Raw genomic sequence first — 26,263 nt, forward strand, 5'->3', positions numbered from 1 at the left:
CTATTTTGAAAAGTAGATTCTTTCTTATTTTTATTATTCTAAAATATTCTTTATTCAGGAAAGAGTTCCAAGATATTTTAGTTAAAAATTTTAGACTTCTTCAACTAATCGTATACTAAGTAAAGGTTCATACAATAACATTAGTTATATAGTTATTGAAAACAATCCTAATACTCTTTTCCTTGTTAAATAAGTAGAGACTAGTTCCTGATACAAGATTTATTCATGAAAATAAAAAACAAATTACACTTCATTCAAATTTACTTACTTTTTTTTTTTTAAAAAAAGTTGTAAGTTACTCAAAACATACATTACATTCTGCTGATGAACTTCTTCACAGTGGTAAGTAAGAAGGAAGAGACCTGGATGTAGAGTGTTGTAGGATCATAGATAAGAATCTAGAAATCATAATGAGGTTTTTAAAGCTCATATGCAGCCTACAAAGTGATGAGATGGTTTTAGGTAAAATTTAATTGACTAATAATAACTGAATTTACAAAAGAATCAGTGCATGGCAATACTTCAGTTTTCAAAATAAATCATTTATATTTTGAAAAAGGAACTTTTAAAAGAAGTTCTTTCATTACTGAAGGGCAGTAAAATAGTCTAAGTACCTCAATTACAGCCCAATTGTGTACAACTAGATACACCTATAAGTAATTATGGTGCATTACTTACGATTAACCAACAGCATCCAGTAGTTAAAGATGAATTATGTATTAAGATAAAGATCTTTAAATTCATAGTCTTTAATAAACCAGTTTTCCTATGAATCTCAAGCATTTAATATTGACTCTGGATAATTCTCAATTTTTGCTGCACATTAGAATCATCTAGGAGCTTTAAAAAATACTAGTGCCGGCCAGGCGCAGTGGCTCACACCTATAATCCCAGCACTCTGGGAGGCCAAGGTGGACGGATCATGAGGTCAGGGGTTTGAGACCAACCTGAACAACATGGTGAAACCCCATCTCTACTAAAATTACAAAAAGTAGCCGCGCGTGGTGATGCACGCCTGTAATCCCAGCTACTCAGGAGGGTGTGGCAGGAGAATCACTCGAACCCAGGAGGTGATGGTTACAGTGAGCCTAGACTGCACCACTGCACTCCAGCCAGGGTGACAGAGTGAGACTCCATCTCCAAAAAAAAAAAACTAGTGCCCAGGCCTCAACCCAGACCAATACTTTGGAGGCCTGGCATTGATACTTTCTACAAGCACCAATAGTACAGATGTTTTATATAAACTGTTAGGAAAAACTTTGCTTAATAAGGCTTTGGTTATTAGAGAGAGCTAGTTAATTAAGGTATACCTGGTTCTCTCAAATGTTCTTTGTTTCTTCTATTTACTTATGTATTCATTCTTCACACATTTGTGTAATTCTGCAAAGTACCTGACATTGTGCCAGGTACTAAGAAAAAAGCTAAGTAACATCTAGCCCCTGCCTTTAGGAAACACACTATATGTTGTTATTGAAAGTTAGAAGACACTTAATCTGTAAAGAGAGAGAAACATGGTGGTTAATAGTGTGCTTTGGAGTCAGACCTATCAGAATTAAATCCTATCACTCACACTCATATGTGACATCAGGCACAAGTTATATAAAAATCTCTGAGTTTCAGTTTCCATATCTATAAGACGAGTGTTATATTATTGATCCCATAGGGGAGCTTTAATAACTAAATGCTTTTTAAATAATTAGCACTTTGCCTGGAAATAATAAGTGCTCAGTAGATTATAGCTATTAGTATTGTGTACAATCCTCATACACATGTTCCAGATCTTTCACAAATTGCAAATCAGTTAAGGAAAATGTATTATGACTCCTCTAAATGGCAGCGTCAATGTGGTTCAATTCACAATAGTAATGTTTGACTTACTGTTATTTTTAATCAGGCAAATTATTCTCTATTAGTGTCTCCAGTGTTTGAACAAACACAATGCATTTGATGACTCTAACAGAATGGGTTATTACTATTGAAAGCTCAATGATTCTGAGTGTCCTGGTATTTGAAAGCTACCACGATATTAATGTATATGAGTAACACTCATCATACCATGTCATGTGGCAAGATTTTTTGTAATTTTATTCATTATACATCAGGTTCCTAAATAGTAGCTTTCATTTATTTTTTGAAAAACTTAGTTTCTCTTTAATTAATTGGGTGGATTCTTAAGCCACTGCAAGATCTACCCAAAATGTAAGAGAAAAAAAAAAAAAAGGAGACGAAGTCTTACGCCGTCACCCAGGCTGGAGTGCGGTGGCACAATCTTGGCTCACTGCAACCTCCACCTCCCAGTTCAAGTGGTTCTCCTGCCACAGCCTCCCGAATAGCTGGTACTATAGGCGTGCACTACCATGCCCGGCTAATTTTTTGTATTTTTGGTAGAGACAGCGTTCGCCATGTTAGCCAGGCTGGTCTGGAACACTTGACCTCAGGTGATTCACCTGCCTCGGCATCACAAAGTGTTGGGATTACAGGCATGAACCCCCGTGCCCAGCCAAAAAACAGATATTTTGATAGAGGTGATAATAAAGTTAACTTTTTATGCACATGCCACTGATTTGTACATATAATGTTCTCTTAAACTTAATAAAGGGATTTTACATTAATAGAAGACACCGTTTCTACCAACAAACAGTATTGGTGATTTTATTTTACCTCTACTTTATGTTTCCAATGATGAATGTTCATGATTAGAGAACAATAGGTATCAGTGATTAAAAAATCAGTATCAGTGTTAAAAAAATCTGTTCTGCTCAATACACACAGCACATACCTGACAAAAGAAAGACTAATATTTGCTGTTTATTTTAAAGTGTTGTCTTCACATTTGCAATGACTCTGATCAACAGTTATTTCTAGTATCCTAGTCATGATCATAACAACATAATCTTGGGCAAGAATTTTAATTTTACAATTGTTCTTCATTTCATAAGTGCATAAAGAATTAGAAGATGTAAGGCACAATTCTTAGCAGTAGCTAGCTTTGTAAGTCTTCTTACATATTGTTATTCCAAAGGACTTTAGTTTTTGTAGTCTTTTAATTACAGTCAAATGCCAACAATTAAATGTCAATTCATTAAAATGTCCTACATAGTCTTACATTAACTTGAGGTCTATAAGGTGGTCTTTTAAAGAATTTCTTTTCATAAAAACATGTTGAAGGCAATTTTATTGTTTACCTAAAATTGCTCCAAAAATACAGTATATTTTAAAAATCATCTTGAAGATATTCTCTCAAATAATGGGATATTTGAAATGCAAGGAAGTCAAGGCTCTCACTTGACAATATTAATGTTTATCTAATATGTACGGCAGTTAAGTTAGTTATTCATGTATTTTACAACACCCTAGGGGTTTTCTTTAGATACATGAAGGTAAATTCTTTTAGATGAAGAAAGTTTTCGCATAATAAGTAGCAAAACAAGTGTTTAGTAAGGTTGGATTTCTGGTCCATTAAGCATGTATACTTTTGTATGTCATTAGAGTTGAAAACACAAGAGAATCTTGTGAAAGCTTATGCAGGGTTTTACGGAAGAACAGACTCATAGGTAGAAAAGGAGTGAAAGGTAGAACTATAATGTGGGATTAGACATTATGACCAATGAGGAGGACAGCAATCTCTAAAGCAGGACATAAAGTATTGACAGAAGCACCAAGACTTTGTTTGCGTAGTTTTTTTTTGCTATACTCTAGTAGGTAATTGATATTACCTACCCTGCCTTATGGTTTATGCTAGTGTTTGTTGTTGACCTATGCTTTAAATTGTACCTTTTCTTTTTGCATTTCTTCTGTGATAGCCCAAAAAGTTATTATCATTATTTTTAAAGTATTAAATGTATAAAACAAAAACTTTTGCATCAAAACTGTATTCATCAAATCAAAGACTTTATGTTTTTCATCATAATAACCCTTGATGTTTCTGTAGCTTCTTGGACACCCAGACTTTGTTAAACGCCCTCACAAGCCGATGTTGACCAAGGTTACAAACCCCTATCCAGTGATTTTATAACATCCCCAGTTCCCTAAACTGGGAGTTGCCACAAAGCCCCCATACCTTGCTCTTCTCGAGCTATATCTCATTTGGATTTCCATTTGTTTTCAATGAATACTGTATTGGTGTATAAATGATAAATTACTTCTGATTTCCTTCCTTATATTTCACTTTATCCGTTCCTTCTCTATGCTAAAGTATCTATTCTGTTGCAGCCGCGCCTCTCCATGTCTTGATCGTGACAACAGCAGGTGAACTACTGCATAATTCTTTCTCTGAACATGTTGCCTATTCCTCTCCCCCTTTTGCCATCTCCTTCTGCGTATTCCTTGCCTCAGGATGCTTTAGTGTGAAGATACCTAGCCAAAGAGATACAAAGATTGATGTTCTCCAAATTGTGGCTATTGCTGAATTCCCCTTTCTCTGTGATGAAGAGAAAGTGGTATTTTTAATTTCAGTGGAGATAAAGTGAGGCTGTCCCAGACTTACTGTGGACTGCCTGTCTTGGTCACGGGTCTCCACATCTCCAGCTTGTTTTGTGAGAAAAAGTGCTACATAGAGATGAAAAATGTTGTTACCCACAATTATGCAAATTGGTTGAGCTATTTTAAGGTTTTATTAAAGGTTATGATTTTAAGTGGCACTTAGCAGAGGGTTTTTTTGTTGTTCTGGGTTTTATTTTAAGTACCATATTCTAGGTGAGGCAAAGGCTGAAAGTGTATTAATAGTGCATTTCCTTGCTAATACTGCTATAAATGCAACCTTTTGATATTTTAGAAATTGTACTGCAGAATGACTCTAGTCAGTGTTCTGAAGATACCCATTATTCTGTTATTTATTTAACGTTATTTTTAAAGGTTCTTATTAGACTGATAATTATAGTATTTTTATTATACAGTCATCCATTATGGTACTACAAATTATCAGTCTATAAAAAATACAGTTTTATATTTTTATTTTTGAAAACTTTTATATACATCCTTATACTTTTTCTCAAATGCACGCTATTGTCTTTCCATACATGAACACAGTGGTTGATAAATAATTATTTGGTGATTTTAACAAATTTGAACTATTTTTTTCAAAGCCATATCCAAGCAATGTTTAAGTTTATAGAATTTGGAGGATTAGGAAGGAATTAAGGGAATTACAGAGGAGAAAGAGCTCATGCTATGGTTTTTCTCACAGTACCTCAGAAATCGGATTTAATCTGAGGCCCTCTTGCTATGTATATGAGGATCACTGAAGCACTCTGATGATTTTTTCTTCCTGTTCTTTCAACTAACTCTGAATGCTGCAATTTCCTCCCCATTCCCATCCCATGGTCCTCAATGAATTAAAAATAAAACTAAAGGAGTAGTAACTTTGGGGGTGGAGGATGTAGTCCTCAAAAGACTGGATCATGGTTTTCTGCTCCCTCCTCTGAAGCATGTACTGTTTAGCTAATCAAATTGTGTATTTGTAGGCAAGTCATCTGCATAATAATGGTTGCTTTCGCTTTTATTCTTTTTAAATTGTGATAACATTGTATCTCACAATTTAGAAAATTTTTAAGAGTTTCTACTTTGCATGATTGCTGAATTTCATTTGGAGAGTAAGAGATGCAATCAAAGCTAAGTGTTACATGATATTTTTTATATGTACAGTCTTAAGTCAATGTTTAGTGCAGTGTGTATACACATTTTCTGCAAAACAGCTGTTTTAACCATAAAGCAAAAATAATATATATTTCCTGAAGTAATAGCAGTTTATTTTCCAATTAGGAATTCTTTCAGTGCATCTGAAATGAAAGATTTAAGTAGGTTTCCCAACCTAGTTAACAGTAAACTGTGCATATAATTTCAATACTGGAAGGCAACTTGGAGTCTATTTAGTAGAAGTCTCCCATTTTATGGATAAGAAAACTGAAACCTAAAGACGTTAGTGACTTACCTGAGGTTACAACATTAATTCAAGATAGAGATATATCTAGACCCAGGGAAGAGCATGGTACTTGTTGCATTCTCCTGTGCTTCGTGATAATGGTATTTTTATATCTTATTTAAGTAAACTTCATAAACGAATACAAACTTCATCATCATATTAAACTACTTAGCATAGTTCCAGGTTCATTGTAGGTAAAGGTTAGTTTCCCCATTTATTTTTCAAGTGGTATATTGTATTATTTTAAAGATATTTAAAATACATAAAATCCTATAAGTGTAGAGAAAGGAAAATGATAGGAACAGGCATTTATTGAATTCCGTATGCTTTACCCACACAAGATTTCTCACCACAACCTTAAGTGGTAACAGGATTATTTTTCATTGCCAGGTGAGGCTTCAATCTTAAAGCTCATAGATGACAGGCAGAGCCATCAATCTCTATTACCACCTCCTCTAAACATATTTAATTATATGTTTTTACTTCAATTATTTTCATCTCCAAATGTTTATAGGGATTATGTTGTCCCATTTTTAATCTCCTGCAAACATGAGAAAAATCATATTGATTCAGTCAACTCTAGTATGTGAACGACGCATCTCGCGACTCACACCTTCTAACCTTTCTCATTTTCCTGTGGTACATAAAAGTACGTTTGCTTACAATTTGTTTTTTGCTTATTTGCAGTTGTGTTTTACGTGGTAGAATACCTGTCTCCTAACTCTACTACCTGTCCAAATAGTGGCGCTTTTGAGTATTCTGATATTTTTAATGAAAATACTCAGATGCTTACCTAATTTTATATTATCAACTATTGGGATTAACTGATAAGCATACTGACTATTGTCAATAGACTTTTCATCAGCACCTAGCTATAAACTTGAGTTATTTTTCCTATTCCTTCTTATTTAAAGAAAAGACTTCTTTTATTATGCAATTTTGTAAATTTAGCATTTTTATCAGTTGTTTGGCAATTGCATTATTTGAGTCTAATTTGTTTAGAGTATTTTCATGCTAGATTTTATCAACAGTTTTACTCATTTTGGCTATTAATATTTAGCTTTTTCATATCTTCCAATATTTTAATTTCTTTCGTGACATCTTTCTGTTTTACTTTATTCTCTCTCTTCCCTTTCTCTTCTAAAGAAAATTTCCTCGCTACAGCTTGGTGGGTTTTTTTTGGTTTGTGTCTCTTCCTTTAGTTACTTGATAAAAACATGAAGCCTTGTTTTCTTTAAAAATTTAATTTAGGCTGGGCATGGTGGCTCATACCTGTAATCCCAGCACTTTGAAAGTCCAAGGCAGGAGGATTGCTTGAGCCTAGGAGTTCAAAACCAGCCTGAGCAACATAGGGAGACCTCATCTCTGAAAACAAAAAAACAAACATTAGCCAGGTGCAGTGATGCTGCCTGTATTCCCAGCTACTCGGGAGGCTGACATGGGAGAATCGCTTGAGCCCCAAAGATCGAGTTTATAGTGTGCTATGATAACACCACTATACTCTAGCCTGGGTAATAGAGTGAGACCCTATCTCAAGGAAAACAAAAATTATTTTTTCTCTGAATTATGCATATTGGCACCTTAATTTTTCCAATTTGCTTTAGATTTTTGTGCAATATTTAAATATTACTTTCCAGATTTACAATGACATAGAGATTCTTATAGGTAAATTTATCTGCTTGCAGCTTCAGGCTTTAAGTGCTTTTATTTTGATTTTCCCATTTTTGGTCTTTCTTCATATAATTTTCACTTCTATTAAAACAGTTTATTTTGTTAAATTCAAACTTCTGGTTTTTGCTTACTCTCATTTTCCACCAGTCCTCTATCAAAGGAAATCAATTTATTAGGTCTCTCTATATATATTAGAGCAGGAATACGCCTGTAGAAGAATATTTAACATTAAGGATAGTCATTCCCAACTGCTTTCCTACCTCTGAATATAGTGATTCGAATGAATTCTGACTGCTCTGATTGTCCAGAGACTAAAGAATTAAATTTTCTCCTATGTTAGCCTTAGATATAAATATATACAGCTCCTCACATCTTGCCCTTTTCACTGTGTTGTACATTCGCTTATTCAACAGTTATTTATTGACTGCCTGCTAAGTGTTCCATCCACACTGTGCCAGGCTCTAGAGGACACAGGAAGAAATATGGAGAACATGCTCACTGTTATTATGGCACTTTTATAGCTCCTATGTGTGGACTTAGTCATTTCTCAGTGACCAGGAAAGTAAGCAGTTCCAAGTAATGACAAAACCATCATGTGACATCTGGGGCTTAGACCATAAACTTTTTGGCAGCAGCTGCTATGTCTTTTCTTTCTGTATCCTCAGTTCTTAGCAGGGCACTTGACACTTAATAGGAGATTAACAAATATTGCATGAAAAGGAGCATAGAAATGGAACTATAGAGCAAGTGAGAACAAAAAGAGGGTTTCAAGAGACACAGTCAATGACACAATCAGGGCAAGTAATCTAACCTGTAGTTACTTAAACATTGTTACAGTCAGGAACTTAGCTACTTCAATTCACTCTTTAGAGAATGGGCCACCAGAAGATACTCTACATGTTCTTTGATCCAGGCTCCATGTTATATAGGCCATAAGCCATCAATGGAATAAATGTAGTGGAGAGGTTATAGCACACAACATGAGTGTGGAAACGTCTTAAATGCCTTCAGAGGTATAAATAGTACTGAGGATTGATAACATCAAGCAGATGTATTATAATAATTACTTACTAGGTTTGAGTTCCTGTCTGTGCACCAATGGAGGCAGTAACCAAAAGATGAAAAAAACAAACAAACAAACAAAGGAAATATTAATCTTAATTATCAGTGAGTAAAAAATATTGCAATGAATTTGGAAGCAGCACTAGTTTAAACTTGTCACTTTTTGCTACTTTTTTACAAAAACCAATCTAAGTATCCTACTCAAATAAGAACAATAAAATGGAAAGGAAAACTTTATATCTGTCTAGAAGTGTTACCAGTATTTTCATTCTTTTGAGCAACAAATAGTTCATTTAAAAGTCAAATGAAAAAGAAAATTTTAAAGAATTCATACTTGAAGACTAGTAATAAGAAAAGTGGCAAATATTTTCTCATTATGTTTTGGTAAAGACCAGAAACATCAACACTTCAGTACTGAACTGTTGATTGTACTTCCTAGTTTTTACTCCTTCCTGAAAACTTAAGCGGGCTAGGTATGAATGGAAGGTCTATCCTGGCCCCTGCATGTGGGAAGGACTGTGCTGCCTCTTGTGGTCTCATCCTGCATGACGTGCTTCAGACAGGCACTCTGGGCTCCTTCGCACCCATTTTTATTACTAGCAACAGGATTTGTGTTTAATGGCATGTTTAATAAGTTGTGTGTTCTGCTTTGAAGAAGATGCTAAGATATTTTTCTTCATTTATCTAAAAAATAACATAAATGTTTTGTGTTTATATCCCATAACTTACTTTGATAAAATACCTTTCAAATGTTTTAAATGTTGTCGTGGAGGCAATATCTAGGTGGGACAAATCCAGTTGGTTCTGTGCTGAGCAGATTATAAGCGGAGCCATGATACACCTATATGTTGCTTTCCTCTTCCAATTTTGGTGTAAAGATCTTGCAAATGCAATGAAAATGTGAAAAGACACTAATGTAATTTGTGAAAGAGCATACACACAGTTTGTATGTCTTTGTATACGTGTACACAACCCTTAGGTTGCCGTGCTGTTTAATTTTTGCTCCTTGACACGGTAAGTGCCTGGGAGACTTTAATGAGTGTTAATACTAACCAAATGACAAGCATTCAAATTAACCTGAATCAGGATCTGCTAAGACCATCCCAAAGGAAACAACTTCAAAGTTAAGACAAACCCATTCTCTTGGTACACTTAAACAAACCAAGTCATCCTGGATTATAGTTCTCCTTTTTCATGAACCATTAGCCTAGAAGAAAAGGAGAAAAATTAATAGGGATGCTGTTAACATTTCTAAATTATTAGCTATAATTTTTACATTCAATTTATTACAGTTTGAGAAAAATCATGATACAGATGATACGGATATCCTCCATCTGCATGAGCCCAGGGTTTCCCACGCCTGAAATTTCACTTCAAAAATGGTGTATAGAGGAGTTTACTTGTTCCTTATCCACCCGCTCCTCGTTTAAATTAGAATGGTATGGCAGAGAGATTCCTACTCAATAAGTAAAAAAGTACATTTTAACCAGCAAATTGGTTCAATTAAAAACATTTAATTATTTTGCTTTTCTCCTCCTTTAGAATATAATCAGTTAAAAATCTACATCCTGGGTAAGATGATGTTGGAACAGGATGCAGAAAAACTGCAATTTGGTTTTTCCTCTCTGCTTTGTCCTTGTATTATTTCAACATGTAGACTTTTCAGGATATACACGTAAGGAAGCGGAAGTCTTTCCATTTATAACAAAAGGAAATTTGTCAATTGTTCTTTATGTAATTTCATTCCATTTTCCTTCAAAATCAATTAGGCTTATTTTTAATTTACAGTTTATATTGAATATCACCATTGTCAGCAAAAATTAGAATTCTTCTCTACAGATTAAAATAATATAAAAATTAGAATAACAACAAAACAGAATTAAAGGCATTGGTATAAAATAAAATAACTTTTAAAAGCAAACATTTTACCACCATGCATTTAAATAAAAAAGAGAGATTTTGAGACAAAGCATTATGGAAAACAATTTGACAAAGCTTGTTCATCTGCGCCCAATATTTCCAAACATATCTAATCTTCTATTTTAATTTTTAGTTTCCTGGTTAGTTTTATGGTGGATGCCCGAGGTGGTGCTATGCGAGGATGCAGACACAATGGGCTCCGGATCATTATTCCACCTCGGAAATGTACTGCTCCAACACGAGTCACCTGTCGACTGGTCAAGCGCCACAGACTGGCAACAATGCCTCCAATGGTGGAAGGAGAAGGCCTGGCCAGTCGCCTGATCGAAGTTGGACCTTCTGGTGCTCAGTTCCTTGGGTAAGGGTTTCTGATAAACCTCCCACTTAGTCACCGATGAGCTTGTGTCCTCTACATGAAATCACTAGGATGGCATGGAAAAAGGTACGTCAAACCATTTTGAAAGAGGATCAGCACCAGTGAAATTTTTTAAATTGGAAGTAGCACCTCAATGCTTGACTCCACTTACACGCCTCTTATTTTAAGGCATTAATGAGTTAAACATTCAGGTTGAATACCACTTCTTCTTTTTGGATGCAATAATAGCTGCCAGACCCCCAATGTGAATAACCAATATTTTAGCTGATGGTAGGTATTTTTTTCTCATCTGAGAATTAAGTGGTAAAGACACAAAGAAAAAATTCTGCTCTGTTCCAAACATAAATGTAAATTCTCATGTAGTTATGAAACAGAATCATTATCTTTACTTTGGAAAGCAATGTTGCCTTTACAGAATACCTACAAATTTAATCAATGTTATTTTTTTTTCCAGCTATCAAAATTGCTACCTTGAGCCTTATCATTACATTGGCTATTTAGTCACAGTTTATATTAAGACAAATACATCAAGACTAACTTCAACCATGCTCATTTTGGCAATTTTGAGCAGAATTTAGCATTTCTTCTTTCTTCTGTTTGTTTGTACGGCTGCTGTTATATTAAGTGGCATTTCAATGTGCCCAGAAATGAATAGTTACAGCTGAAATTAACACAAGGATGAAGTTTTGGTGGGGGACAAGTTTCAAAATATTTTGAAACAAATCAATTGTATTTAAGTCTTGGTGCTTGAAATACTGGGAGAAAATCCTACTAATCGTGAACTCTTTTACTTTGCCGATGTCATGCTGGGAAGAGGATTTCTTGCTTTAGAACTCAGGAAATGTTCTAAAGCTTTGTAATTTGGACCAAACTATTAGCAGATTGCTCCAAATTATGTTCACACACCTGAAAAGGGGTGTGTTTGTATTTCCCAATTATAGCAACCACCTCTCATGTCCTCCAATCAGACAGACCAGAGCTTTACAAGGAGCCTGTGAAGTTCTGGGTTGCATCAGAAAATGCCATTATGTTTGGAGTAATTCCCCAATGATTCTTTTCATATTCTGTGTCAGACCCTGTTCCCCTCATGCTCAGGTAGTTTAGGCTTTTTAATAATCTTCAGATCTGTTGGGGAATATTCATGAAAACATCTGGCCTCTGTACAGGGCAGAGTTTTCATCATATTCCCAACAGCTTGTCTTTCTTGTGGAGCATTTTTACCCCCTTTTTGGCTAGTGCCCTGGCGGTGAACCTAATTAGGGACAGACCGGACAGCTAAGTGCTCTCCTTGCACAGATGCGCCTCCATTGCACACTCTGGGTCTCGGTTCCTTGCTCTTTGTGACCAATGGAGGGGGCAGAACCAAATGCAGTGTGAAACCAAAGTTCACCCTGTGGATCAGCTGGCGACGCTGGGGTTCTGTAGAAAACAATACCTGAAGCTTACCTATGTTCTTTCTTTCACTGCTGCTTTGGATGTACTCAGTAAACTTCACCTGCCAACGGCTCCTCCCCCACTTAATGAGGGAGAAAGTTTGGTCAGCCGCATTCTTCAGCTGGGGCCTCCTGGAACCAAATTCCTTGGGTAGGAGTGACTTAAAACAAATTGATGGCTGCTGGCCCCCCATTCTTCTCCTTCTTCTGCAATATGATTTCTCTTTTTTGTCATTGTGCCCATGACATGTCCCTCTCTATGATTTAAATTCTGTATAACCTATCTTTAGTGGACCATTTCTGACCCTTGTGGTATGTGACTTTTATTTTTGAGTGATGTTTTTATATCTTTCCCCTTAAAGTGCTGTGACCTTCATTTTCGTTTAAGCATGAGATCTGCCTAGTTGTACTATGTGCTAGTTATGATGTTGTTATGATGAATTTGGAGTCTGTATCAAAGCAACCTGGACCCAAAAATCAAAACCCTCTATATATTTTGAAAACAAATGTGACCTAAAAATAATAGGGCAGTGCATGCTCTGGATCCTGAATATAATAGGCATTGGACACAATTGGGCTGTCTGCTGAGGGGCTCAATTAGGGCCACCCTGTGTACACATGCCTATTGTTTCCTTGAATGAAGGAAATATAAGCAAAAACCATGAGTGCATGGCTCTTTAGTTCACAAGTAGTCAACTTTCTGACATCTCCTCATTTACGACACATCAAATTATGCAATGTGTAAGCCATTTTCCTCTTAAACCATTTCGTCATTTTGCACCTTGTCGAAAATGTTTTAGGAGATTGGCAGACGTCATAGATATGCATGTACGTTTCTTTTGGTTAAATGTGTTCTACTTACATTTATCAAAGGAGAAGTTCCAGAATGCCACATGCACTCACAGGGAAACATTATTTGGCTTAGGATAGCAGCATGTACCTGAGGATTGGTGCCCCTGAGGTGGAGTGCTACTGTGTGACCGTCTGCTAGCCTGTGGGCTTCAGGGGATGGCCCACTATGTCCCTGTCCCCAGCAAAAGAAGAATTCCAGGTCACTTTGCAACAGAGTCGAGGTGCTTGTCTTGCTCTTGGTTAGCTCCTGTCCACACTGAATGTTCTGCATTGCTATGTCAGGCCTGTGATCGTGGAGATCCCTCACTTTGCGGCTCTTCGAGGAAAGGAAAGGGAACTGGTGGTCCTGCGCAGTGAGAATGGGGACAGCTGGAAAGAGCATTTCTGTGACTACACTGAAGATGAGTTGAATGAAATTCTTAATGGCATGGATGAAGGTACTTTCAGATGAAGCGTTTTAAAAGAAATCTAAACTGGAAGCATGAAAATGATTCATTTCTTTCTTATGACCTAGGGGTGTGTGTGTGTGTGTGTGTGTGTGTGTGTGTGTGTGTGTCCCTTGTGGTATTTTACTACAGCAGGTAATCTGCTTTGCTCCTGTAATGATGAGTTGGAATGCACAATACTTTTGCTTAATCTTATTCCGGTTACATTCAGGAAAATAAAAGCCTTTAAGATATTAAACATCTCATTAAAGAGATGCAGCATGCTTCCATTTTTAGTGTAAACTTGAGCCAAAAATGAGATAGAATAGATATTGTTGTTTCATAACTAAATGAACTGATACTGGATAATAAATCCATTATTTAAAAAAATGCCTAACTTGAAACATTAGATATTTAAGATACTGATAAAAAGTGTTAAGCTATTCTGTTGGAAAACTTACATCTACCCATAACTAGTATGTTATAGAATACTATAATTTTTAAACTTTCTATTATTAAGGGGGTAGGAAAATTAAGTTCATTCAATCTTCTACCTATAATTCAAACAGGAAGTTAGCCAGGGTTGAAATGCATACACATACATACACATCTAGTTTAGGAACTTAGTTTTCCATTAGAACTTCAATCGTTGTAAATCTCAAATTTGTCTTGGGCTGTACAAGGTTGTAATAATTCAGTATGAAAAGAGGAAAGCAGCTCTTATAGTTTGCACAGAGAAAAGGTCCTAGTCCTAATAGTAGAATTCACATTCAACTTTAAGTAACTACAGAAATAGGGCAAGTTCTTTGCTTGCATGTCAGGAACATACCAAGTTTTGTATAGAGCTAGATACTCAAGAGCAAGTATTGTTTATCAAGCAAGAACTGTTTATCAAGTTCTTGAGTCTTCTGGCACTAGTTTCAGATATGGCTCGTGGATAGGAAAGAGTAGCCTGACCGTAGCTTCTTTACTATTTCTTTCTACATCCTACCAAGGTTTGAATAAGAATAGAGGCCAGGCTTATCTTATCCAAGGGGTGGATGGAGGAAGAAATTATTCCCTCTAGATGTGTTAAGTCAGTATCTTCTAAGCAAAGTAAAAAGATCAGGGTTTTTATTAATAAAAATTTTTCCCTACAATATTTAGCTGCTTCTACTTCTTGGAACCATTCCTTTTGCTGACATTTAGGTTTCGGATATTTTCCTCTGGGATATTTACTTATCAATAACACTGCCAGTGAGCATTGGCATCGTGCCCTTGGATGGGGGTCCACTCTTTAACTTTATTTATTTTAAAATGAGCTTTCTACATGGGTATTAATAGAAAGTTAATAGATTAATTAATCTATTAATAGAAAGTTAAAGATTTGTGTATGTCTGGAAATTTTAAAAATAAATATAGGCTAGTATTTGCCAGTGCATCAGTCTTCAATCATGTGTAATCAGATACTGAGACTTTTTACTTTTACTGTCTAGCTATGCCCAATAGTCAAGAAAAACATAGTTGCTATTCCTGCCTCATAATGAATTGTAAATGATTTCTAAAAATAAACAACTTTCTATCGCCTGTTAAAATTCAGTGATCCACATAGTACAAATTTTCTACATTTACACTAGTTTGATTTTTTTTGTATTGCCCTGAATGCAATTTATAAAGAGCCCATGATCCCATCCTCTTGATATTAATGCAATTAACATCAAGAGGATGGGATCATGGGCTCTTTATAAATTGGGATTATAAATCCCATCCTCTTGATGTCCACTAATGCAATTTATAAAGAGCCCATGATCCCATCCTCTTGATGTTAAATTATGTATTTGAAAAGTTAATGGCATCAGGGGAATATTGAAACCATGAATTCATAATCACTGATTTTTTTTAATATCCACAGTGAGTATCTCAGACACAACCCTTCCACTGGAGTAAACACATAAACATAAATCTTACTCTTCCAAGATAGATTTTATTCCTGCACTATTCCCCTGAAAACCCAAAGGGCTATGTTACTTCTTAAAACCACGATAACTTGGCTTTGAGCTAACTTTGAAATTTGCAAAGAAAGGGAGTCCAGAAGCAACTTCCTCTCCATCACATGAACCAGGAATAGAACAGGTTCATTTCATTCCATATTTGCCCTCACATCCCTCATTTCAAAGGTGGCCCTGCAATGCTGCACCTAGAACTAAATGTTTCTCTTTCTCAGTGACCTGGAAAGTCCTGATTTTCATAAAGAAAGGAAACATGCAAGCTAAATATTGGCAGATCTTGAAATATTGCAATTTTTTGTTTTCTGGTGGTGTTAGGATAGCCTTGCTTTTTAAATTTTCCTGTTGTTTCAAAAAATGTGTTGTGCTGGCATTTCTGTTCATTATGAACCAAGTCAATGAGTTGGCTAGAATGCTGTCAGAAGGAAATCTTTGCTTTATGAATGAAGGTGGGTCATTTCTTGTCTCAGTACTGGATAGCCCGGAAGACCTAGAAAAGAAACGAATCTGCCGCATCATCACCCGAGACTTCCCACAGTACTTTGCAGTGGTGTCTCGTATCAAACAGGACAGCAATCTGATTGGCCCAGAAGGAGGTGTGCTGAGCAGCACAGTGGTGCCCCAGGTGCAAGCCGTCTTCCCAGAGGGGGCACTCACCAAGCGGATCCGCGTAGGCCTGCAGGTATGCCCGTGTTAGAGGCAAGTGATCCTAACAGGATTGTATTCTAATGATTAAAAATTAGCTTTGTCGAGGACTGTTACCCTTGATTTATAATCATACCAAAAAGGAAGGTAGTGTTAATAGTAGAGCTAAAGTCAAAATCCATGTTTATTGGTTACTAATCTATTTAAAAATTCACCTTATATTTGGACAATTAACCAAAATTAATCTCTAGCTATAAATGTTTTCTTCTTGTAAAAAAAAAAAAAAAAGAGAGAAAAGAAATTAGCTTTTAAATGAGAAATAAATTGTTAAAGAATCAGATTATTCTTGGTAAGCAAGAGCTGCCATCAGAGATCATGGATCTTAGAAAATTTTATATGAGTGCTTAGTAATAATACTGAACTTATGATTGCCATATTTGACATCCACCAAGCTTATTTATAAGATTAAAAAAATACATTGGGTAAGAAATTTGAAATTTAATATAATGATTCATTATATATATATATATATATATATGTTTTTTATGTTTTTACTTTGAAAAGGCTCAACCTATGCACACTGAGCTGGTTAAGAAGATCCTAGGCAATAAAGCTACCTTCAGCCCTATAGTCACTTTGGAACCTAGAAGAAGAAAATTCCACAAACCAATTACCATGACCATTCCTGTCCCCAAAGCTTCAAGTGATGTCATGTTGAATGGTTTTGGGGGAGATGCACCAACCTTAAGATTACTATGCAGCATAACAGGTGAGTCACATATGACTGTGTTAGTAGAGAGTTCTGAAAAAAGAAACTTAGATCATTGTAAATATTAAATTACCTTTGTCATAAGATATCTGCAGGGTCATATGCATTAATTCAGGGAATACATTTTAATTAACTAGGGAAATGAAGGGTGAAAGGAAACAACTATTATTTACTAAATAAAGTCTGTATGCCAAACTGTTAGATATTTATATGTGTTGTCATTCTAATTTCCACAATAACCCTGTGAGGAAACTTTAACCCCATTTTGCTGAAAAGGAAACCATGGTTGAAAGAAGTTCTATAACTTGCACTATAAATATTTCGTGGTGTTGGGATTCGAAACCATACCCATATGTCTCCAAAGTTCAGGCTTCAAGTCTTCACTGAAGAGATCACTAAATCTGCTGGAAAAAAAAAAAAAAAAAGTGTCTTGAGTAATTATACCCAATAGTTCAAACCAAAGTATTATGTTATGGAATTGGTTATGTCTTTATCATTGATCTATTGAACTAACTTTAAACAAACAACTTAAAGATTTTCAATGATTAACCGATTTTTGGTCTTTTCAATTGGTGGTTGTGTAGTCGCTTTCAGATAGCTACCAAACTCTCCAAAGACACTCCCAGAACGTTGGTAGTCTCTTCATAACAATGCCACTACAAATAGTGAGAGGCAAAAAAAATCACATGAATAGTGTGTTCTAGGGCTAAATAATTTAACTGATAATTTCTCTATTTATCAACAATTATATGGTGTTGATATTCAGTAAATGTTAGTACTATTATTAGTAAGAACAGTAATCGTCCCTGGATGTTTTGGTATTGTTAGAATTATATTTTTCATGTCTCTTTTGTATTGGTGGAATGTTCACCTTTATTTTGTTTTCTTTAATTCACCCTTCTTACTAATATGTTTCTTGTAGTTATGATAGAGAAGCACGAGATTATTCCATAAGTTTAATAATAAGACAAAATTTTAAAATATATATACTCTAATGAGTGGGAGGAAATCATATGCTTCACTTATGATCTCTTTCCCAATTGCTCAGTTTTGGTTATTACTATCATTTCTGGGTATCTTTCCCATAATTCCTGCCCCATAGGTATATGGTTAACCTTCTATAATGTGCAATATAATGTCATAGATGTGAAACAGGTGAGGCAAAAGAATATCTGTGATATGCCCTGCCCTTATAGTGATTAAATAAAGACACTATAGGGGCCTAGACACCATCTACTCTATTTATTCCAGCCCAATGTCTTTAGACAGGTTTCTCATAAACATTTCTGAAATTTAATTAAAATTATTTTGAAAATTAACAAATAATTTAATGTGTTAATTGTTTAAATACCTAGACATTTGAGTTTTTGTATTCTTCTGTGTCATATAGTTATGCTGAGTATGTATTTTAAAGGCCTACTGGAATAAAATTCCATAACCTTTCTTTGATAACTTGTTCTCTTCTTTAAGAAACTTTAGAGTCAAGACTTTCCTTCATTTCAAACATATATTCCTCTTACAGCCCATTGAACTAAAATTTTGTCCTTATCTATGTGATCTTAATTTCTCAGTAGAAATGAAAGACAGGCAGTCACCATCAGCCTTCATGGTAATTTTTCAATGTAAAGGGGTCATTCATTTATTTTTTTCATTTACCTTGCAATATTTATTGAGCTCTTACTATTTTACAAACTTTTTTGGGCCAAACTTTTATTGCACAGTGAGAGGAAATTTTTTGAAAACAATTGCTTAAAATATGAAGTATGGGAACAAAAGAATATTTAGTTAGAATAGTTAAAATATGTTTATTGCAGCACTATTCACAATAGCAAAGACTTGGAATCAACCCAAATGTCCATCAGTGACAGATTGGATTAAGAAAATGTGGCACACATACACCATGGAATACTATGCAGCCATCAAAAAGGATGAGTTTGTGTCCTTTGTAGGGACATGGATGCAGCTGGAAACCATCATTCTTAGCAATCTATCACAAGAACAGAAAACCAAACACCACATGTTCTCACTCATAGGTGGGAACTGAACAATGAGATCACTTGGACTCAGGAAGGGGAACATCTCACACAGGGGCCTGTCATGGGGAGGGGGGAGGGGGGAGGGATTGCATTGGGAGTTATACCTGATGTAAATGACAAGTTGATGGGTGCAGCACACCAACATGGCACAAGTATACATATGTAACAAACCTGCACGTTATGCACATGTACCCTACAACTTAAAGTATAATAATAATAAATAAATTAAAAAAAAAAAAAAAGAATAGTTAAAATATTCACTATTTTAACAAAGTGTTCAGCTCCTTAGCTGGTCAAAGGATATTTTAAAATAATCAACTGTATACAATTCAAAATTATCTTCAGAGCCTAGCAATTATAATAAAAGCTTTTTACTTTTATTATAGAAGTAAAAAGAAGGCTTAATAAACACTTATTTAAATAACTACCCTAAAGCTTAGTGTCTTGAGTGTTAGTCTGCTGTTTGTTTTCAATGTGTCATTTTTTCACATGTAGGTTTTAGTCATTTTGTTTTCAATGTGTCATTTTGAGGGGTTGGATTGGGCTGGTGAACACAGACAGAACCACAAAGACTTTATTTTAGAATCTAGAGTCTGGAGTTTTGCCTGATTTTTTTCAACAATCGTATTATTTCAGGTGGAACCACCCCTGCTCAGTGGGAAGATATTACAGGAACTACGCCATTAACATTTGTCAATGAATGTGTTTCCTTTACAACAAACGTGTCTGCCAGGTATCGTTATATAGCACAGAAAAGCCCCCTATGATATGTTCCCTTCCAAAAAAACCGCCCTTTGTTTTGTTTTATTTTGTTTCTTTATTGTTTGAAAGTTATTTTTTCATTTGATTTTAAATATGGCCTGCCTTTGCTTTAATATTTTAAACTAGATCTGTCAGCAAATAGAATAGTGATAATACAGTAACAAAGTACTACCAATCCTATTAAAATCTAAGGAAAAGAAGTGATTGTCTGCTTTGCCTGTATGATTCTTGGTCAGTAGCAGTTGCTGCTTTTTCTACTTCCAAAGTCCCTGGGAATGATAATTTCCTGTTGTCAGCAAAATAGCCTGAACTACTTTTCCAACAGAATCATAGCAGCACAAATCTCACCATGGTTTCTCTAAAAGGCTTAGAGGCTTCAGTGGCTCTTATATACATTTCTTATTTATGTATTATGCATCTTTAAAACGGTGAAGCAATCTAGTTTTATTGCTTATGCACACATTAACTCAATTGATTAAAGTTAATTCCCATTCGTTTGGTCTTTAATTGATTGATAAGCATTGTTACTACTCTTTAACTTGACATTACAACAACTTTGTGACTTAAGAAGGGCAAGAGACGTTATGCCCATTTTACAGATGAGAAAACTGAAGTTGAGAGTAATTAAAATGTACATTCCTATTTGGGGTGAGGGAGAAAAGATAAAAGTGCACGAATAGTTAAGTAATGGCATAGCAATAGTTGGGTGTGGTGGCACATGTTTATAGTTCCAGCCACCCAGAGACTCAACTATTGAGTCTACAGTTCTGTGTTTCAATGTGTTTTGCCAATTTAGCATCTATACTGTAATCCAGAAGATGACGTGTTCTGAATAAGAGGTATAGACCAGAGGGAGTAAAAGAATGAGAGAAGGGTGTTCGAATTGGGATAGCTAGAGAGGGTATCTGAGAAGAGGTGACTCGAGACATGTGTTGGAACCTAATAGGCAGATAAAAGTGAAAAAAAGAATAACATGAGCAAAGATGCAAAGATAGAATGAGAAGGTGTAGTGAGGGATAGCAACAATTATCCATGTAGTCTATAATTCAAAAATAATGCTTGAGGCTGGGCCTGGTGGCTCATGCCTGTAATCCCAGCACCTTGGGAGGCCAAGGCAGGTGGATCGCTTGAGCCCAGGAGTTCAAGACTGGCTTCGGCAACACGGTGAAACCTGTCTCTCACAAAAGAGATAACAAAAATTAGCTGGACATGGTGGCGCACACCTGTAGTCCCAGGAACCAGGGAGGCTGAGGTGGGAGGATCTCTTGAGCCCAGGGAGGTCAAGGCTGCAGTAAGCCATGATTGTATCACTGCACTCCAGCCTGCGTGACAGAGACTTAATCTCAAAACAAAAACCAAAACAAAGCAAAGCAAAACAAAACAAAACAACAAACAAAATGTAGGACTATTGGTTGGCAACACTTTATGAAAGGTCTTACAGGGTAGAATAAGAAGTGATAAATCACCATAAATATATACAATTTTTATTTGGCAATTTAAAGATTACCAAAAGCCCCAGAACTACATGAAAATAAAAATACTATAAAAAAATAAGGCCAGGCATGGTGGCTCATGCCTGTAATCCCAGCACTTTGGGAGGCCGAGGCAGGTGGATCACAAGGTCAGGAGATCAAGACCATCCTGGCTAACACGGTGAAACCCCATCTCTACTAAAAATACAAAAAAGTTAGCCAGGCATGGTGGCACGTACCTGTAGTCTCAGCCACTTGGGAGGCTAAGGCAGGAGAATAGCTTGAACCCAGGAGGCGGAGCTTGCAGTGAGCCGAGATCGCGCCACTGCACTCCAGCCTGGGGGACAGAGTGAGGCTCTCTCTCAAAAATAAATAAATAAATAAATATTAAAATTTTAAAAAAAGCAGTTGCATTTAAAAAGTCAGCTATTTTGTGAGAACATGTAAAAAATAAGTAAATAAAATAAAGCCAATTAAAGTATCCAAAAATGAGGAGGAATTATGTTATTTTACTAATAATTTAACTACCAAACAATTGAAGAAACAGTGAACAGAATTAGGTCAGTAGAAAGAGGAAGGTACCCAAGTGCTCGCCATGAGCTAGGAAATATGCTGAACATTAGAAACATTCTGCTAATTGAAATAAGCCAGACATAAAACAGCTAACATTGCAAGAGTCCACCTATTTGAGGTACATAGGATAGGCAACTTTATAGAGACAAGAAAGTTTAATAGAGATTTAAAGGGACTGAAGTAAGGGGGAAATAGGAAGTTATTTAACGGGTACAGTTTCTGTTTGGGGTGATGAAGAAGTTCTGGAAATGGATATTGATGATGGTTGCACAACATTGTGAATGTATTTAATGCTACTGAATTGTACACTTAAAATTTGTTAAAATGGTAAATTTTATGTTATGTATATTTTAGCATAGTAAGAATAAAAGACAGGTGGGTCAGGAACTTGAAAGAAAGAGAGGGTAAGAGCGTAAGAAAACTTCATGACTTTAAGATGCAGAAATCAAAAAACAAAATTAAAAAATGTTAGTAATGATAATTTCAAATTATGGGAAATGGGCCGGGGAAGGACAGTAATCATGGGCAAAATGTTCTAAAGCACAAGAATATAGAATAAGACTTTGGAAGAGCTGGGTGTGATGGCTCACACCTGTAATCCCAGCACTTTGGGAGGCTGAGGTGGGCAGATCACGAAGTCAAGAGATTGAGACCATCCTGGCCAACATGGCGAAACCCCATCTCTACTAAAAATACAAAAATTAGCTGGGCGTGGTGGTGCACACCTGTAGTCCCAGCTACTCAGGAGGCTGAGGCAGGAGAATTGCTTGAACTCGGGAGGCGGAGGTTGCAGTGAGCCGAGATAGCGCCACTGCACTCCAGCCTGGTGACAGAGTGCGACAACGTCTAAAAAAAAAACCCTTTGGAAGTATAAAATAACAAAATGAAAATATTTCCATCTAATGACCTTGACTTTCTTTGTGAAGTTAGCTCTCTTACGGCCTGTGGTGAGGGGTGAAGCTTAAAGAGTGTCATAAGATTTAGTAACGTTACTATAGTGAGCAAAAAATTGCCAGTCAATGTCACAGACTTAGTTGAGGCTGGAAATCATCAAGTCATTAATTAGAGCCAATAATTTCTTCTATGAATTATATTCAGCAATACTTAGGAGTTCTGGAGCAGTTTTTTAAAAATGGTTGGGTTGATTCCACTTTGGTGATTAGAGAGTTCCTTGGAAAAGAATAATGAGGGGAGGAAAAGCTGGATAGATTTTGTTGAAAAGAGTTTCAGGAAATGAAATGACAGCTAGGGAGGGGGAATCAAGGAAAATAGAAAACCGTGCAGTGAGATCCTTGTCTTCTGTCTGCTATTGAGCTCACTCCACTAAAGGATTCTAAAACACTAAATATATAGTTCAGAAAATTGAATATTCAGAAGAGTTTCCAAAAAAGAAAATTAGAAATACAATATTTAATAGTTGATCTTAAAAACCTGATGTCTTTCTGTCTTCTCTTCACTCCCTTCTGCCTTCCCATCTATCCTCCTACCTTTCCTTTTTTTCCTGTCTTGCTTTTGCTTTCCTTTGATTTTCTTTCATTATCTCCCTCTCTCACTTCCTTATTTCCAAGAAGCATTTGTTGACTACTTTGATCATATTGAAGGAACTGATTTTTCACATGGTATACTTTGAACTTTAAATAACCGACTTTATTTATTTTATTAGGTTCTGGCTGATAGATTGTCGACAGATCCAGGAATCCGTCACTTTTGCATCACAAGTATATAGAGAAATTATCTGCGTACCTTATATGGCCAAATTTGTAGTGTTTGCCAAGTCACATGACCCAATTGAAGCCAGGTTGAGATGTTTCTGCATGACTGATGATAAAGTAGATAAGACCCTTGAACAACAAGAAAATTTTGCTGAGGTGGCCAGAAGCAGGGATGTGGAGGTACTGTACCAAAAATAATAATAATAATTTATGCCATGCTGTTATACCTGTATTAATAGATTACATTTCAAATATAATTTAATAAATAGAATAATTAAAAAGTGAAAGACCAGTGCACATCTTGATCAGTTAGAAGGTCAATATCCAAAATCTCCCATTTTTAGTCATTTTGGACCTATTCAGTGGGACTCATTGGTGTATGTGATAAGGTAAAAGATGATTCCTTTAAAGATTATTTGAGGAAAAATTATGAGTTATTGATAAACTCAAAGTATGTAAGTGACTGTAGTACTTTAGATGTTTTTAGCTTTCCTTGTTGTCCTTATTTTTTAATAGTAACTAAAACAGTCTGGGAAGTATATCCTTTTGCATAAATGTTGAAGCAGGATGTCTAGTGCTTTTCTACATTACTTTTTCTTATTTCAGAATTTTCCATCAGTGTAGGTCTTTGGGTGTTGAAGTCCAGTAACCTGACTCATTACAATGCCAAAAGTTACCCAAGCAGGCCAGGCGTGGTGGTTCACGCCTGTAATCCCAGCACTTCGGGAGGCCGAGGTGGGTGGATCACCTGAGGTCACCAGTCTGAGACCAACCTAGCCAACATGGCAAGACCCCATCTCTACCAAAAATACAAAATTAGCCAAGCATGGTGGTAGACGCCTGTAATCCCAGCTACTCAGGAGGCTGAGGCAGGAGAATTGCTTGAACCCGGGAGGCAGAGGTTGCAGTGAGCCAGGATCACACCACTGCACTCCAGCCTGGGCAACAGAGTGAGACTCCATCTCAAAAAAAAAAAAAAAAAAAAAAATTACCCAAGCCTAAGTTAAATTTAGGATTTAAATGTATTTTGGGTTTGTGGAATAATGGGATACAGTTTTTACAATGAGAACATTATATGCTACCATGCATTAATGATTCCCATTACTAATAAGAAGAAAAAGCACTGGACATGCTGTGCCACAGATAGAATGTCAGTTGTCAATTTAAAGATTGTTGTATGTGTATTATAAGAATTTGAAGTTCCAAGTAGTACTACCACTTCTTTGTGTAAACAACAAGTTGTAATTGCAGCTACTTTATTGTTATTTCTCTGTTTTCACTCAGGTGTTAGAAGGAAAACCCATCTATGTTGATTGTTTCGGCAACTTGGTGCCATTAACTAAAAGTGGCCAGCATCATATATTCAGTTTTTTTGCCTTCAAAGAAAATAGACTTCCTCTATTTGTCAAGGTAATACATATATGGAATTTCGTGATGTCTTTTTTTCAAGATCAAGGAAGAATTTGACTTCTTTAGTAACAGAAAACTTTTGCTTTTCAGTCATCTTCAGAGTTTTCTTTTTAACCATATTTGCAATGTTTTACTGCCCTGGGAAACCAATCATTTTTATTTTTGAGGTTCAAAGTCAACCTGAATTTTTATAGACTATATTTAAGGATGAGAACAGGACAAATAATAGCCAACTCATTAATTAGGCACAGTGATCAGTATTTTCCAAATTTGAAGGAAAGTCTATTTATCTATTAAAACTTTTAAATATTTATGCTTAGATTTAAAAATATATGTGAACTTCACAAGTGTGGAGATCAAAAGAGTTCTAAGTGGCAACTTTTTATAATAAAATCTCTCAAAAGACCCAGGTCTCACTTAAGCTAATAAGAAATTATCTCCGATAGAGCTATAGACTTGATATATTTTCATAAATTCATTCAATAAACAGCATGGAGACATGTGTGTGCATCTCTAAACAGAGACAACAAATCCCTAATCCAAGTTAGGGATTTGAGGTGATATATGCAAGTTTCATTTTAGATTCCAATCTATAAGGGATCACAAATGAATGAATAAGAGATTCAGGAAATAAAAAGGAGGTAATAATTCTACTCTGCTTTATTTTCCAAGTTCATTTTTCTTGTTTCTCACAATTTATTTTGCTAATCTAGCGGTCCTAACGCTCAATCCTATCAGGTATAGGCTGGCTTCTGTCTTTTTTTTTTTCCAGTCCTACTTCACCTACTCATTTCCAATTGTTCATCAGCAATGACTCTTTTTATTTTAACCCCTTATTTTCTTTCCAAACATGTGTTTGCAAACCTCTTATTGAGTTTTCCAAAGATCTCTACTGAGTCTCTCTCATTGTGCCATTTCTGGTTCAATTGTTTCGCCTGACTGATGATAGATTCTTACAGATCACCACATTAAGCAGTAACTGCTCGGGGTAATAGATCCATTTAACATAGACAGCTATATAATTAAGCTAATGTTTGATATCATTGGTGTGCAGAATCATTCTCCAAACAACCCAATAAAAAATGAGCAAAGTGCTTCAGTAGACATTTATCCAAAGAAGATACACAGATGGTCAATAAGCACATGAAGAGATGTTCAACAGTGTAGGGAAATGCAAATCAAAACTATGAAGAGATACCACTCCATACCCATTAGGATGGCTATTATTAAAACAAACAAA

At 35.7% G+C, this 26,263-nt stretch overlaps 1 protein-coding gene across 50 annotated transcripts in view; it reads left to right on the plus strand.

Moving 5' to 3' along the window:
* ANK2 (ankyrin 2) overlaps positions 1 to 26,263 on the plus strand; it is a 695,731-nt gene that overhangs the window by 630,029 nt on the left and 39,439 nt on the right. For 31 of the 50 annotated variants that reach the window (XM_078002190.1, XM_028848717.2, XM_028848714.2 and 28 more), the window contains 7 exons: positions 10,707 to 10,931; positions 13,517 to 13,671; positions 16,115 to 16,326; positions 16,854 to 17,058; positions 19,731 to 19,827; positions 23,565 to 23,793; positions 24,898 to 25,023. In XM_078002190.1, the coding sequence (XP_077858316.1) occupies positions 10,707 to 10,931; positions 13,517 to 13,671; positions 16,115 to 16,326; positions 16,854 to 17,058; positions 19,731 to 19,827; positions 23,565 to 23,793; positions 24,898 to 25,023 (1,249 nt within the window). Of the gene's footprint in view, positions 1 to 4,212; positions 4,249 to 10,706; positions 10,932 to 12,434; positions 12,534 to 13,516; positions 13,672 to 16,114; positions 16,327 to 16,853; positions 17,059 to 19,730; positions 19,828 to 23,564; positions 23,794 to 24,897; positions 25,024 to 26,263 lie in introns of all 50 variants that reach the window. The other 19 variants (XM_028848711.2, XM_028848721.2, XM_078002185.1 and 16 more) reach the window with 3 other exon arrangements.

This window comes from Macaca mulatta, chromosome 5 (assembly GCF_049350105.2).
Source record: "Macaca mulatta isolate MMU2019108-1 chromosome 5, T2T-MMU8v2.0, whole genome shotgun sequence".
NCBI classification, from domain to species: domain Eukaryota; kingdom Metazoa; phylum Chordata; class Mammalia; order Primates; family Cercopithecidae; genus Macaca; species Macaca mulatta.